Here is a 13,117-nt window from a genome sequence, read left to right as displayed (position 1 = left end):
TGCTTAAAAATTGAACTCTGCATTATAAAGAAGCACAGAGTAGATTTTCAGTTAACTGTCTGATATTAAGAATATTCTCATTCTATAAACCACTAGCAAAAGGTAAATCCTGTAGTTCAAGAAAATATTCTGTGTCAGTGGGGTAAGATTGCCAGCACTATCAAGGTATTAGTAAAAAAGAATGCAAATATAAATTTAGTAAATCAAAAGGGATATATGGGAAGAATATGAAGCTTGCAATATAGATTGATGAATAAACATTAAAGAGTAGTATGCAGTAGCACAGAACCAAGGAAAGGGGAAGTAACTAGTGGTATGTTATAGGGCTCTGAACCTAGCCTTTACTCTTTAATTTGTTTGCTCTTCAATTTTAATATTTGTATCATTTTAACCATCAGGCTTCATGACATCAGAAATGACTTGGGGGGGGGATATTTAGTTGTTTGCTGGTGCTAACAGTTAACGATTACCTTCATGCAGAATTATTTAAATAGACTCTCAGTGTTAGCAAAGAATAAGCCTCAGTGGCCAGATCGGCTCGAAAGCACCATTTCTCATCTGTTCACTGAAGTTAAGCAAACCTGAGCCTAGTTAGTACTTGGGAGGGTGAAAAACTGGTAACCGTAGGTGCTGCTGGCATTAATTATTTGTGGTGAGCAAGATAGGACGCTAGAGAAGTGTTGGCCTGGAGGAACAACAGAAAGTGTGGCTATGGCAATTAAGCAGGGTGAAAGGGTGGATGAAATGATTGTGATGGCAGGCACAAATGACTTGACAGGCAGTGTAAATCGAGTGGTGAGAGATCTGAGATTCAGGCTTGAGGTTGTAGAAAGAAACACAGAGAGGAAAGATTGTGTGTGTGTGTGTGTGTGTGTGTGTGTGTTACCCAGGCATAATAATGAGGAGCTTAGCAGAGGAGCAGTAATAATAAATAGCATAATGGCCACAATGTGTCAGGAGAAAGGATTGGAATATGTGGATGCTTGGAGAGTATTTGAGAACAGAAAGGAATTGTATACGAGAGACTACTTGCATTTGAATGAGGAAGGACGTAGACATCTGGAGAGATTGCTGATTTCTGAACGAGTCGGTGTGTCAATGCAGGGAAACTAGAATTCCAAGGGTGGATGGTAGCAGGGGTAGCCTCTTGTGGGAATGGGTGCTTGGAGGAAGGGGGATGACATCAGGTAACACTGAGTCCAGTGGGATCTGAAGGAGATAATGATAAGTATAGAAACAGTGACATTTTTATGCTTTCTACTATTGCCAGGAGTATCCGGAATAAAGGAGATGAATTGGTGGCACTGATAGTGTCAGCCTGGCCAAAGATTATTGGAATCACTGAGATGTGGATGATGGAAGATGATATAATAACAGGAATAGAAGTAGCAGGGTACAGCATTTTTCGGCGGAATTTGAGGGAAAAACATGGTAGTGGAGTACTGCTTATGACAAGTGATGACTTATTTTCTCTAAGAGTGGAGGCTTTGGAAAGCAGTGACATTAATGGTTTTGAAAGCATATGGTGTGAGGTAGAGGTGGGCAAGACATGATATTTAGTGTGGTATTGCTACAATCCAAGGAGGGTGGGGAGCAGGAGATGTTTAGGCAGTTGAGCATGGCAAGTGAAAGAAGAATGATTGTTATGGGAGATTTTAACTACAGCAGTATAAGCTGGGAAGAGGAAAATGCATGTAGTAATAAGGAGTGGAATTTCTAGAATTCTCGAGGGACAAATGTCTTAGGCAATATGTAACAGAGGGAACAAGTGGTTCAAGAGTTTTGGATTTGGTTCTAGCATCAGGAGAGCTGATAATAACTGAGATGACATCTCTTGCCCAAGTTGGAGAGAGAGAGAGAGAGAGCGAGTGACCATGTGGTTTTGACATGGAAGATGAATAGATGCAGGAGTATCAAAGAAAAGAGAACATGTGGATTTATAAATTGGGTGATTATAATAGTCTTAGATTGATATCAACTTGGGGCAGTTCCATGGAGGGCAGAATAGGAAGGACAGGATATCATTGGTGCTTGGGAAATGGTGAAGGAATATTTGTTAGCAGCAATAGTATGCTGTATTCCACGAGTGAAGAAGCAGACACAATTTGGTGTAAAGTGGATGAAAAACAATATCAACCAGGAACTGCAGTTGAAAAAGAGATTATGGAAGGGATATAAGGAGAGTGGTGGAGAGCAGATCCATGAAGAATATAACACTCAGGAGAGTGACTAGTATGGTGAGGAAGGGAAAACTGGAATATGAGAAGAGACTGGCACTAAGATCCAAAGAAAATCCTAGGGAATTTTTTAGCTATGTGGCCAGTAGGAGGAGAAATAATTGTGGAAGAATGACATTGTGGGATAAGAATGCGAATAGAGTGACTGGTGCAGAGGACATTGTGGAGTTGTTCAATAAACACTTTATTGGAGTATTTCATCCTGGACAAGAAGGTTTTAATACTAGAGGGATAGGGCAGGTTCGATGTTTAGAGGTGCAAGAGGAGAGGGTGTTCCAAATACTGAGTAGACTTGATGTCAGTAAAGCAATGGGACTGGATGGTATTTCACCACAGGTTTTAAGAGAATGTGCTAAAGAGCTGAGAGCTCCTTTGACCTGACTTTTCAATAAAAGTCTGGCTATAGGAAAGGTTCCCAAGGAGTGGAAGGAAGGTAAGATAGTGTGATTGCGTAAGGGTGGTAGGACTGGCAGTATCTAATTATAATCCAGTTTGTGTTGTTAAGGTGTTGGAGAAATTAGTGAGGGACTATATACAGCGTTGGGCAGATGAGTGTAATGTTATCTGTGAGAATCAACATGGATTTGTTAAAGGGTGCTCTTGCTTAAGTAATATGATTGCCTTTTATAATAAAGTGACAAGAGCAGTTGATGAGGGGAAAGGCATACACTGCCATTTTTTTGGATTTTGCAAAGGCATTTGACAGAGTGCCACATGATAAGCTGATATTTAAGTAACAACACATGGGTTTAAATATTGGGTTAGTCAACTGGGTTCAGGATTTGCTCTCTGATAGGTATCAGAGAGTTGTGTAGGGTGGGGTAATATCAAAGAAGCAGAAGGTTTTTTCTAGTGGGTTCCACAACACACACACACAGTACTGGGACCCTGTATTGTTTAACCTTTATATCAATAACATTGTCAATAGATTGCAAGGGGATATTCAGTTTTTTGCAGATGATGTGACGCTGGAAAGGGTTAATACTAATAGTATAGATGTGGCAGCCCTGCAAGAGGATTTGAATAAAATATACAGATGAGCAGATGAATGGGAGTGTCGATTTAATGCAGCAAAATGTAAAGTGTTGAAGTTTGGAATACATCGATGGGAAGCTGCATACGTGATTAAAAGAGCTGTACTGGAGGAAGTAGGGAGAGGAGATCTGGGAGTAATGATCGATAGAAAACTGAAATTCAGGGAGCATATTGCAAAGGTGGTGAAGGTAACCCAGAGGATTGCTGCAATACTGAAAAGGATGCTGACCTGAAGAGATAGAAGAGTTATCAATCCGTTGTATAAGACTTTGATCAGACCGCACTTAGACTATTGTTCTCAAATTTGGTCCCCAGAATTTAAAGGGGATAAATTAACTGTGGAAGAGGTACAGAACTGTACAATGTTAATTATGAGGCTCGGCTGAGGGAATGTGGACTGCAGAGTTTGGTGGATAGAAGGAGAGGTGATATGATCGAGACCTATAAACAGTTGAGAGACATTTACAGGATAGTCACTGGGGAGTTCTTTTGCTTGGTGGAGCAGCTGCAAGGAGTGATAAGAAGCTATCGATGGAAGTTATGAAAGGAAGCTGTGAGCAAAAGGGTGAGAAGCGATTTCTTTGCGTGGAAGGTGGTGGTGGGACTGTGAAATGAATTGCCTGATAGAGTGGTGAGAGCAGGTCAACTTGTTCAAGGAGTGGTATGACAGACTTTGTGTTTCTTAGGAAGGACCTCTTGCAATGAGTCTCTTGACTCCATGGAGGCCTAAATTATAATAATAATAATAGTCACCAGTTCAATCTGGTAAAGTGTAAAAATGTGCAATTTGTACTAGAAATGTTACATGATGTTATATTACTCAATGGGACTGCACTGCAAGATATCAATAAGGCTCAGCATTTAGTACTAGTGATAGATGAGGATTGCAGTTCATATGACATTGCAAAATTAGATAAAGTAACACAAAGCATGACATTCGAGAGTGGTCTGAAATGGTCTTGTCCTAACAATGAATTTATGATTTCAAAATTATTTTTATTTTTCAACATAATCTCCCTTAAGACTAATACATTTATTCCAGCGATGCTCCAGCACCATTATCCCTTCGCTGTAGTGGTTCTCAGTAAGATCTGAAAAATATCCCTCTACAACTGCAATCACCTCTTGATTCAAAGAAAAACACTGACCAGCAAGGAAGAATTTTAGTTTGGGGAAGAGATAGAAGTCAGAGGAAGCCAAATCTAGGGAATAGGGTGGATGTTCCAACAACAATTCATAGTGCAGATCCCTTAATTTTGCCTCTGCAAACTGGGTCTTTTCTAATGAATTTTTTCATCTAGTCTGGTTAAAAGATCGGAATAATATTCCTCGGTTATTGTTTTACCCTTTTCAAGATAATTGATAAACAAAATGCCTTTAGTATCCCAAAACACCGATGCTATGACCTTTCCTACTGATGGAACCGGCTTTGTCTTCTTTGACGTTGAACAACTGGCTTCTGTCCACTGTTTTGACTGCTGGTTGTATTCTGGTATGTAATGGTGAATCCAAGTCTCATTGTAGTAATAAATCGATGCACAAAATCAGTTTTATTCTTGTTAAAATGCTCCAAGCACTGCAGAGATTTTCATGCAAATGCATTTTTAATCTGCTGTGAGCAAGCACAGTACCCATCTTGTGCAAAGCTTTTTCATTTGCAATTCTTCATGCAAAATATATCATACACATTTTTTTGAAATGCCTATTGTTTCAACAATTTCACGCACTTTGACTCATCGGTCATCCAATACCATATCATGCACTTGATCAATAATTTCTGGTGTTGTTACACTTTTTAGACATCCTTCACGTGGATCACCTTCAAGGCTGGTAGAGCTATGTTTAAACCCGGCAGCCCATTTCTTAATTGTTGAAAACGAAGGAGAAGAGTGTCCATAAACTTTTATGAACTTCGAATGAATTTCTTTTGCCGTTAAACCTTCTTTTACAAAAAATTTTATAACTGCACGAAATTTTTATCCATTTCAAGGGATACAGATAACACTTTTGCTTCAGACAGCTGTATAAAAGAAATTACTTGATAGAATGACTTGCAATTTCAAATGGATGCTTATGACAGATGTACCAACTTAGAAAAAAAAATCTTGCCAATAGTTTTGCCATCTATGGTCGAGGCCGTGAACTTTTCAGACCACCCTTGTAAATATTGAAGAACACACTGACAAGGTTGAGATGAGGAAGTTCTTTTCTCATCCTTCAATAAGGATTTGATGTGACTTCCCATACCCTGGTAGTATGGGAAGATTTGGTCACATGGGTTTCTTGAGGATAATGAAGTGATGGGTAATATTTATATTACCCATAATATTTATGGGTAATATAAATATCAAGAGGATGATATTTATGCTCCCTGTAAAAATAGACATAAAGTTTGCAGGATAAACAATTATTCAGTAGTCAGAAAAGAGTTAAAATGATAGGCTGAATAAGGTTGGTGTAAAATGGATGAAATTGGAGCTTAAGCATGAAATCTGGAAAAAGAAAGTACTTTGGAGGAAGTACAAGATGAATAATGGTAATAATCAGTTACATGAAGAGTATAAAGAACAAGCTAGGAGGGTGACTCTTTTATTAAGGAAAACAAAAGTGCAGTATGAGCATTAATTGGCAAATTAGGTGAATATAAACCCTAGAGTTTTTTTTGATATATGGCAAGTAGAAGGAAGAATGATCATGGTAAGATTATGTTAATGGATGAAAATGGTAGAATGGTAACTGCTGCAGAAGACATTGTTGAGGTATTGAGTGATCAATTTATAAGTGTGTTTCATCCTGATAAGGGTGGAATCATGAGGAAATTAAGTGTACAGGAGATAGGAGAGGATTGCTTAATTGTGAGTGAGTAGGAGGTATTTGAGGAAATAAATAAACTTGATGTCAATAAGGCAATAGGAGGTTGACATGGAAGAGATCTTTCATAGAATGAGAGAGGGGTAGAACAAGAGGCTATCGCTGGAAACTGTGTGAGCAGAGGAGTGAGAAGCAAGTTCTTTGCATGGAGAGTGGTTGGTGAGTGGAATGCATTGTCGGAGTGTGTTGTGAATGTAGACACATCGAATCAATTTAAAACATGGTTGGATGAGCATTGCATGCAATAGTGTGTATCTCCTACACGATGAGTCTCTGATATTATTATCATTATTATTAGATGTTAATAATAGTAATAAATGAATAGTTTAGCTATTTAATGATGACTTGACTAGAATTTTCCATCCTGATAATGCTGGATGGAACATTCTAGAAGGAGAAGGAGTGGTGGTGTATTAGATTAGAAGTTTATTGGCTCAAGGACAAGCAAACATCATGCTGCTCCAAAGTGAAATGTGAGAATTCAATGGAAAGGATCTGTTCCGAATACTGAGTACACTAGATGTCAGTAAGTCAGAGGGACTAGATGTAATTTCACCACGTTTTAAGAGAATGTGTTGTGAAACTTATTCTGGAACTTCAGAACTTCTGGACCTGTGGAACTTTGTCCCATTAATCTGGCTGTTAAATGAAAGTCTTGCAATGGGACAAAGTACTTTAGAGTGGAAAGTAGTATAAGATGATGCCAGGCATAAAAGGTAGTGGTGGAATGGAGGCATCAAACTATAGGTGAGGTTGTATATTTTCTATAGTTCTTAATATTTTGGTTAAATTGATAGGAACTTGTACACAGAATTTGGAAGATGAAGACAATATTATTTATGCAGGCCAGCATGGATTTATTAAGGATGCTTTTCTGTTAATAATCTGGTTACTTTTTTTAATTTGAGTAACAAGAGCAGTGGATGAGGTAAGTCATACACTGTAATTTCTTTTTTATTTTCCAATGGCATTTGATACATGCCACATGACAATTTGTTTTTAAGTTAAAACATAAGGATTTGGATATCAGGTTAATGGATATCAGGTTAGTGGATTGTGCTATTAACTGGATTTCTTCTAGATATCGGGAGGTAGGAAGATTATTCAGAAAATTCGATTCCCAAGGGTCAGTACACAGGACTACAGAGAGATACTGTTTTGTTTGCAGATGATGTTATAAAACTTGAAAGAGTTATTAGTAAGAGTACTAATGTTTTGCACTTCAAAAGGATTTGAATAAGCTGAAAGGGTTCATTGGTAGACAAGTGAATGATGCTATCAGTTTAATGCAGCTAAATGTAAGATTTTGAAATTTCGAATCCACAGATGGTATGCTTCATACTCACTTTGTTGAATTATACTGGAAAAAGTGGAGGAAGCAAGGAATCTTGGCATGATTATATATAGAAATTTGAAGTTCAGAGGAAATGTTGTATTGGTTGTGAAAATCACAGAATTGCTGAAGTATTGCAGAGGACATTTACCATAAGAATAAAAGAGTAGTGATATCACTGTATAAATCTTTGATTAAACCACATTTGAATTTCTGCAATCAGATCTGGTCACTGGAATTTGAAGATGATGAAGTAATCCTGGAGAGAATGCAGAGATGGATAACCAATGATATCAGAACTGTATAATGTTGGTTATGAGGACAGACTGAAGGTGTGCAAACTACAGTTTGGTGGGTAAGAAGACAAAGGAGGGGGATGTGATCGAGACATTTAAGTTGTTGAAAGGTAATGAGATTGATTCTGTGAACATTTTTCATATTGTAGAATGAGGGGAAGGAGCAAGGACAATGGACCATCCATGGTACTTACAAAAGGAAGTAGTGAGTATAAGGATAAGAAATAGTTTTTTGCATGGAAAGTGGTAAAAGCATGGATCATATTTCTTGAGAGGGTGGTGAAAATGGTAGATAAGTTTAAGGAGTGGTACAATTAAATTTATACTGCATAGCACAGGCTTCTCATGATGATGAGTCTTGTGACTCCATGAATGTCAGAAAAAAAAATAATAATGTATGAATTTGACATGACTTTAAGTGATATACTGATCTCTTTTTGTATACCACTAAATATTGATATAACATGGCTGCATTTATCTTTATGCAATCAGAGGGAAGGTCCATGAACTTTGGTAAGATAGAGTATGTGATGCTCTCTTACACTTTTCCCTAGAACTTGTAAGATAAAAATTATCTTACAAGTCCACAATATGCAAATTTAGTTTCTCTCTCTCTCTATCTTTTCACTTTCATTCTTGTATGCCAAATGCATACAGAAAGGATTAGTGTTTCAGATGAGAATAATAGTTGGATGTTTGGTGAATATGTCTTTATATGCTATTGTGTTGCAAGTGCATCTATTGATTAATAAATTATCAAAAATGTATTTTAATGAACATTTAAAAAGTGTAAAGTCAACACTTGTTTAGCAGTTGGGTTCGAGTGGATTATCCACTCAAACCCAGTTGTTAACAAACCTTGACTTTACACGTTTTAAATTTATTAAAAAATGAAATTTGGATAATTTATCACTAAAGGATAAAATATCAAGCAAAAACGATCATAGATAGTTTTAAAATATTTTCCTTTTAAATTGATTTTTTATATATAATGATTAGGTCTTTTCTTCTATGACTCGTTTCATCTCATTCTTCTAGCACCTGCACAAGGAAGCTACCCTCCAACTAAACAGTATGTTTCTTCTCCTAGTATCATAGCACTCAGAGGAAATAAACTGGAGTTGAGTTGTATATTTGGTGGAACGTAAGGATTACATTTCTCTTAAAATTTAGATCTTTCTATTTATATGTGTATATAAAAAGTAATTAATTTGAATATACAGTTTTATTTTTCTGAAGTTTTTTTATATACCTTTTTGTTTTTGTTCTTATATTTCATTAAGTTAACATGCTTCATCAGTTAGTCACAGGTCTTACCATTTATTGCTTTTACAATTAAAGCTTATCATAAAGGTTACCTGCTCTTAAATTGCTAAGTGTGTCAATTAGTTGAAATATGAATTACAAAAGGGGATACAATTGACTTTCTCTATAGCTAACACCATTATGATAAAAAGCCCCAACCAAAATCCTAAAGTCACTTCTCATAATGATATTCTAAAGGAAATTCATTATTATTACTATTGTTCACGCATGGACATCTCCATTGAATCCCAAGACTCATTGTGGGAGATCCAAACTATTATTATTATTCAGGCCTCCATGGAGTCAAAAGACTCATCGTGGGAGGTCCTTCCTAAGAACATAAAGTCTGTCAAGACTCATCAAGGGGGGCCCCCCCTAAGAAACACAAAGTCTATCATATCACTCCTTAAACTCATTGACCGTTCTCGATCTCACCACTCCATCAGGCAATGCATTCCACGGTTCAACCACCCTCCATGCAAAGAAACCACTCTTCATCCTCTTGCTCACAGTTTCCTTTCGTAACTTACAGGGATGGACTCTTGTCATCACTCCTTCCCGCTGTTCAACCAAGCGAAAGAACTCCCCAGTGTCAACCCTGTAACCACCTCTCAACAGTTTAAAAGTCTCAATCATATCACCTCTCCTTCTTCTATCCACCAAACTCTGCAGTCCACATTCCCTCAGCCGATCCTCATTACCAAAATTGTACAGTCCTGAAACCATCTTTGTCATCCGTCTTTGTACCCTTTCCTCAGTTAATTTATTCCCTTCAAAACCTGGGGACCAAATCTGAGAACAATAGTCTAAGTTTGGTCTTATCAGAGATCTATACAACGGAATGATAACCCTTTTATCTCTGCAGGTCAGTGTCCTTCTCATAATTGCAGCAATCCTCTGTGTTACCTTCACCACCTGTGCAATATGTCCCCTAAACTTCAGGTTTCTATCAATCATCAACCCCAGATCTCTTGTCTCCCCTACTTCCTCCAGTATAACTCCTCCCATAGAGAATGCAGCATCCCATTGATGTTTCCCAAACCTCAAGACCTTACATTTTGCTGAATTAAAATGACATCCCCATTAATTTGCCCATCTATCTAGCTTATTCAAATCCTCTTGCAGGGCTACCACATCTGCACTATTACTAATAATCCTTTCCAGCTTTGCATCATCTGCAAACAACTGAATATCCCCTTGCAATCCACTGGCAATGTCATTGATATAAAGGTTAAACAATATAGCTCCTAGTACTGAGCCCTGTGGGAACCCACTTGTAACCCTCTACCTCCATGAAACTGCTCCACCATACACAACTCTCTGATACCTATCAGACAACCAATCCTGAATCCAGTTGACCAATCTGACATCCAGACCCATGTGCTGCAACATACATATCAGCTTATCATGTGGCACCCTGTCAAATGCCTTCGCCAAGTCTAAGAAAATTGCGGTATATGCCTTTCCCTCATCTTATGTTCTTGTAACTTTATTATAAAAGGCTAGCATATTGCTAAAACAAGAGCGTCCTTTCACAAATCCATGTTGACTCTCACAGATAACATTACCCTCATCTGCCCAATGATGTATACAGTCCCTCACTACTTTCTCCAAGATCTTAACTACTGATGACACACAAACTGGCCTATAATTAGACACTTCCAGTCTGTTACCACCCTTATGCAATGGCACCATCTTACCTTCCTCCAATTCCCTGGGCACCTTTCCCACAGCCAGACTTTCATTGAAAAGCCAGGTTAAAAGCTCTGTCAGATCCCTAGCACATTCTCTCAAAACTCGTGGTGAAATACCATCCAGTCCCAAAGCTTTACTGACATCCAGAGTACTCAGTATCTGAAACACATTCTCTTCCTAAACCTTGAACCTGCCCTATCCCTCTAGCATTAAAACTGACTCCTCTAGGATGAAATACTCCAATAAAGTGTTCACTTAAAAATTCCACTATGTCCTCTGCATCAGTCACTCTATTCCCATTTTTATCCCACAATATCATTCTTCCACAGTCATTTCTCCTCTTACTGGCCACATAGCTAAAAAATTCCCTTGGATTTTCTTTGGATCTTAGGGCCAATCTCCTCTCATATTCGAGTTTCACTTTCCTTACCACACTAGTCACCCTTCTGGCCTGTGTCTTATATTTTCATGCATCTTCTCTTCACCTGTCTCCTTATATCTCTTCCATAGCCTCATTTTTCACATGCAATTCCTGTTTAATATTGTTTGTCATCCACTTTACTCCAAATTGTGTCCTCTTTTTTACTCGTGGTGTACAACTTACCATTGCTGCTAACAAATATTCTCTCACAATTTCCCACGCACTAATGATATCCCGGCCTTCCAATTCCTCCCTCCATGAAACTTCCCGAAGTTGACGTCTAAGACTATTATAATCACCTGCTTTATAATTCCACATAAGTTCCCATCTCTTTGATACTCCTGCATGTCTATTCATTTTCCAAGTCAAAACCATATGGTCACTCTCTCCAACTGGTGGGAGAGATGTCATCTCAGTTATTATCAACTCTTCTGATGCTATAACCAAATCTAAAACTCTTGAACCTCTTGTTCCCTCTGTTATATGTTGCCTAAGACATTTGTCCCTCAAGAATTCTAGAAATTTATTCCCCTATTGCTACATGCATCTTCCTATCTCCAATGTATACTACTGTAGTTAAAATCTCCCATAACAATCATTCTTCTTGCACTTGCCAGACTTAACTGTCTAAACATCTCCTGGTCCCCATCCTCTGTGCTCCTGGGTCTGTAGCAACACCCCACTAAATATCCTGTCCTGCCCACCTCTACCTCACACCATATGCTCTCGAAATCATTTGTCTCACTGCCTTCCAAAGCCTCCACTCTTAGAGGACATAGGTCGTCACTTCCCTCCTATCCTGCCGAAAAATGCTGTATCCAGCGACTTCTATTCCTGTTATTATATCCTCTTCTGTCAACCACATCTCAGTGATCCCAATAATGTTTGGCCAGGCTGATGCTATCTGTGCCACCAATTCCTCTCCCTTATTCCGGATACTCCTGGAATTAGTATAAAGCATATAAATGCCACTGTTTCTATACCTAGCATTATCCACTCTAGACTCGACTGGGCTCAGTGTTTCCTGATGTAATCTCCCTTCTCCCAAGTATCCATTCCCACAAGAGGCCACCCCTGCTATCATCCTCCCTGGGACACACTGACTCGTTCAGAACAGTAATCTCTCCAGATGCCTACGTCCTTCCTCATTCAAATGTAAGCCGTCTCTCGCATACAATTCCTCTCTTTCCTCAAACACACTCCAAGCATCCACATATACCAGTCCTCTCTTGTCACACATTCTAGCTATTATGTCATTCAATATTCAACACAATATCTATCATGCATCTCCTTTAAACCAGACAAAACACTGACAACTGTGTTATGGAGGTGTTTAAATATATAATATATGTGGAACATAATAGATACAGCAGTTTTTTAAGAAGACTGGAAGGATAAAAGGATCACTGCTTGGTCCACTGTTATTCAATCTGAACATTAATGATATTGGGAAGGATTTGACAAGCGACATACAGCTATTTCATGATGATGCAAAGACAGGTAGAGTAATCAGGAATGCTACTGATATGCAGTACTTGCAGAATGATTTGCATAGGCTTGAATTGTGGACATGGGAAAATGGGTGTCAGTTCAATGTCAGTAAATGTAAAGTCATTCACTTTGGCATGATTAGATATCGAATGTCATATTATATTGGTGGGATTAGTCTAGAAGAAACTGATGAGGCTAGGAAACTTGGAGTATTAATAGATAGGAAGGTGAAGTTCAGGGGCTATGTGGCAAAGATTTCAAATACAACTCAAAAGATAATTGCAATGCTGAAATAAACGTTCACATGTAAAGATAAGCAATTTACAAGGCCTTGATAAGACCTCACTTGGATTATTGTGCGCAGGTGTGGTCTCCTGGTTTCCGTTGTGATTCTGATATAATGGAGAGAGAGAGAGAGAGTACAAAGGAGAGT

General features: G+C 38.2%; 1 protein-coding gene across 4 annotated transcripts in view; it reads left to right on the top strand.

Annotated features, from left to right (window-relative positions):
• LOC150106214 (neuroglian-like) overlaps positions 1-13,117 on the top strand; it is an 888,579-nt gene that overhangs the window by 395,455 nt on the left and 480,007 nt on the right. For all 4 annotated transcript variants that reach the window (XR_016548353.1, XM_090393042.1, XM_090393040.1 and 1 more), the window contains one exon: positions 8,811-8,916. Coding sequence is in view for 3 of the 4 variants with exons in the window: in XM_090393042.1 (XP_090249168.1) it covers positions 8,811-8,916 (106 nt within the window). In the remaining variant the exon portion in view is untranslated. The remainder of the gene's footprint in view (positions 1-8,810; positions 8,917-13,117) is intronic.

Source organism: Typopeltis vanoorti, chromosome 5 (assembly GCF_054136105.1).
Source record: "Typopeltis vanoorti isolate ZY-2024b chromosome 5, IOZ_Tvanoo_1.0, whole genome shotgun sequence".
NCBI lineage: Eukaryota > Metazoa > Arthropoda > Arachnida > Uropygi > Thelyphonidae > Typopeltis > Typopeltis vanoorti.
This window is presented reverse-complemented; position numbering and strand designations above follow the sequence as displayed.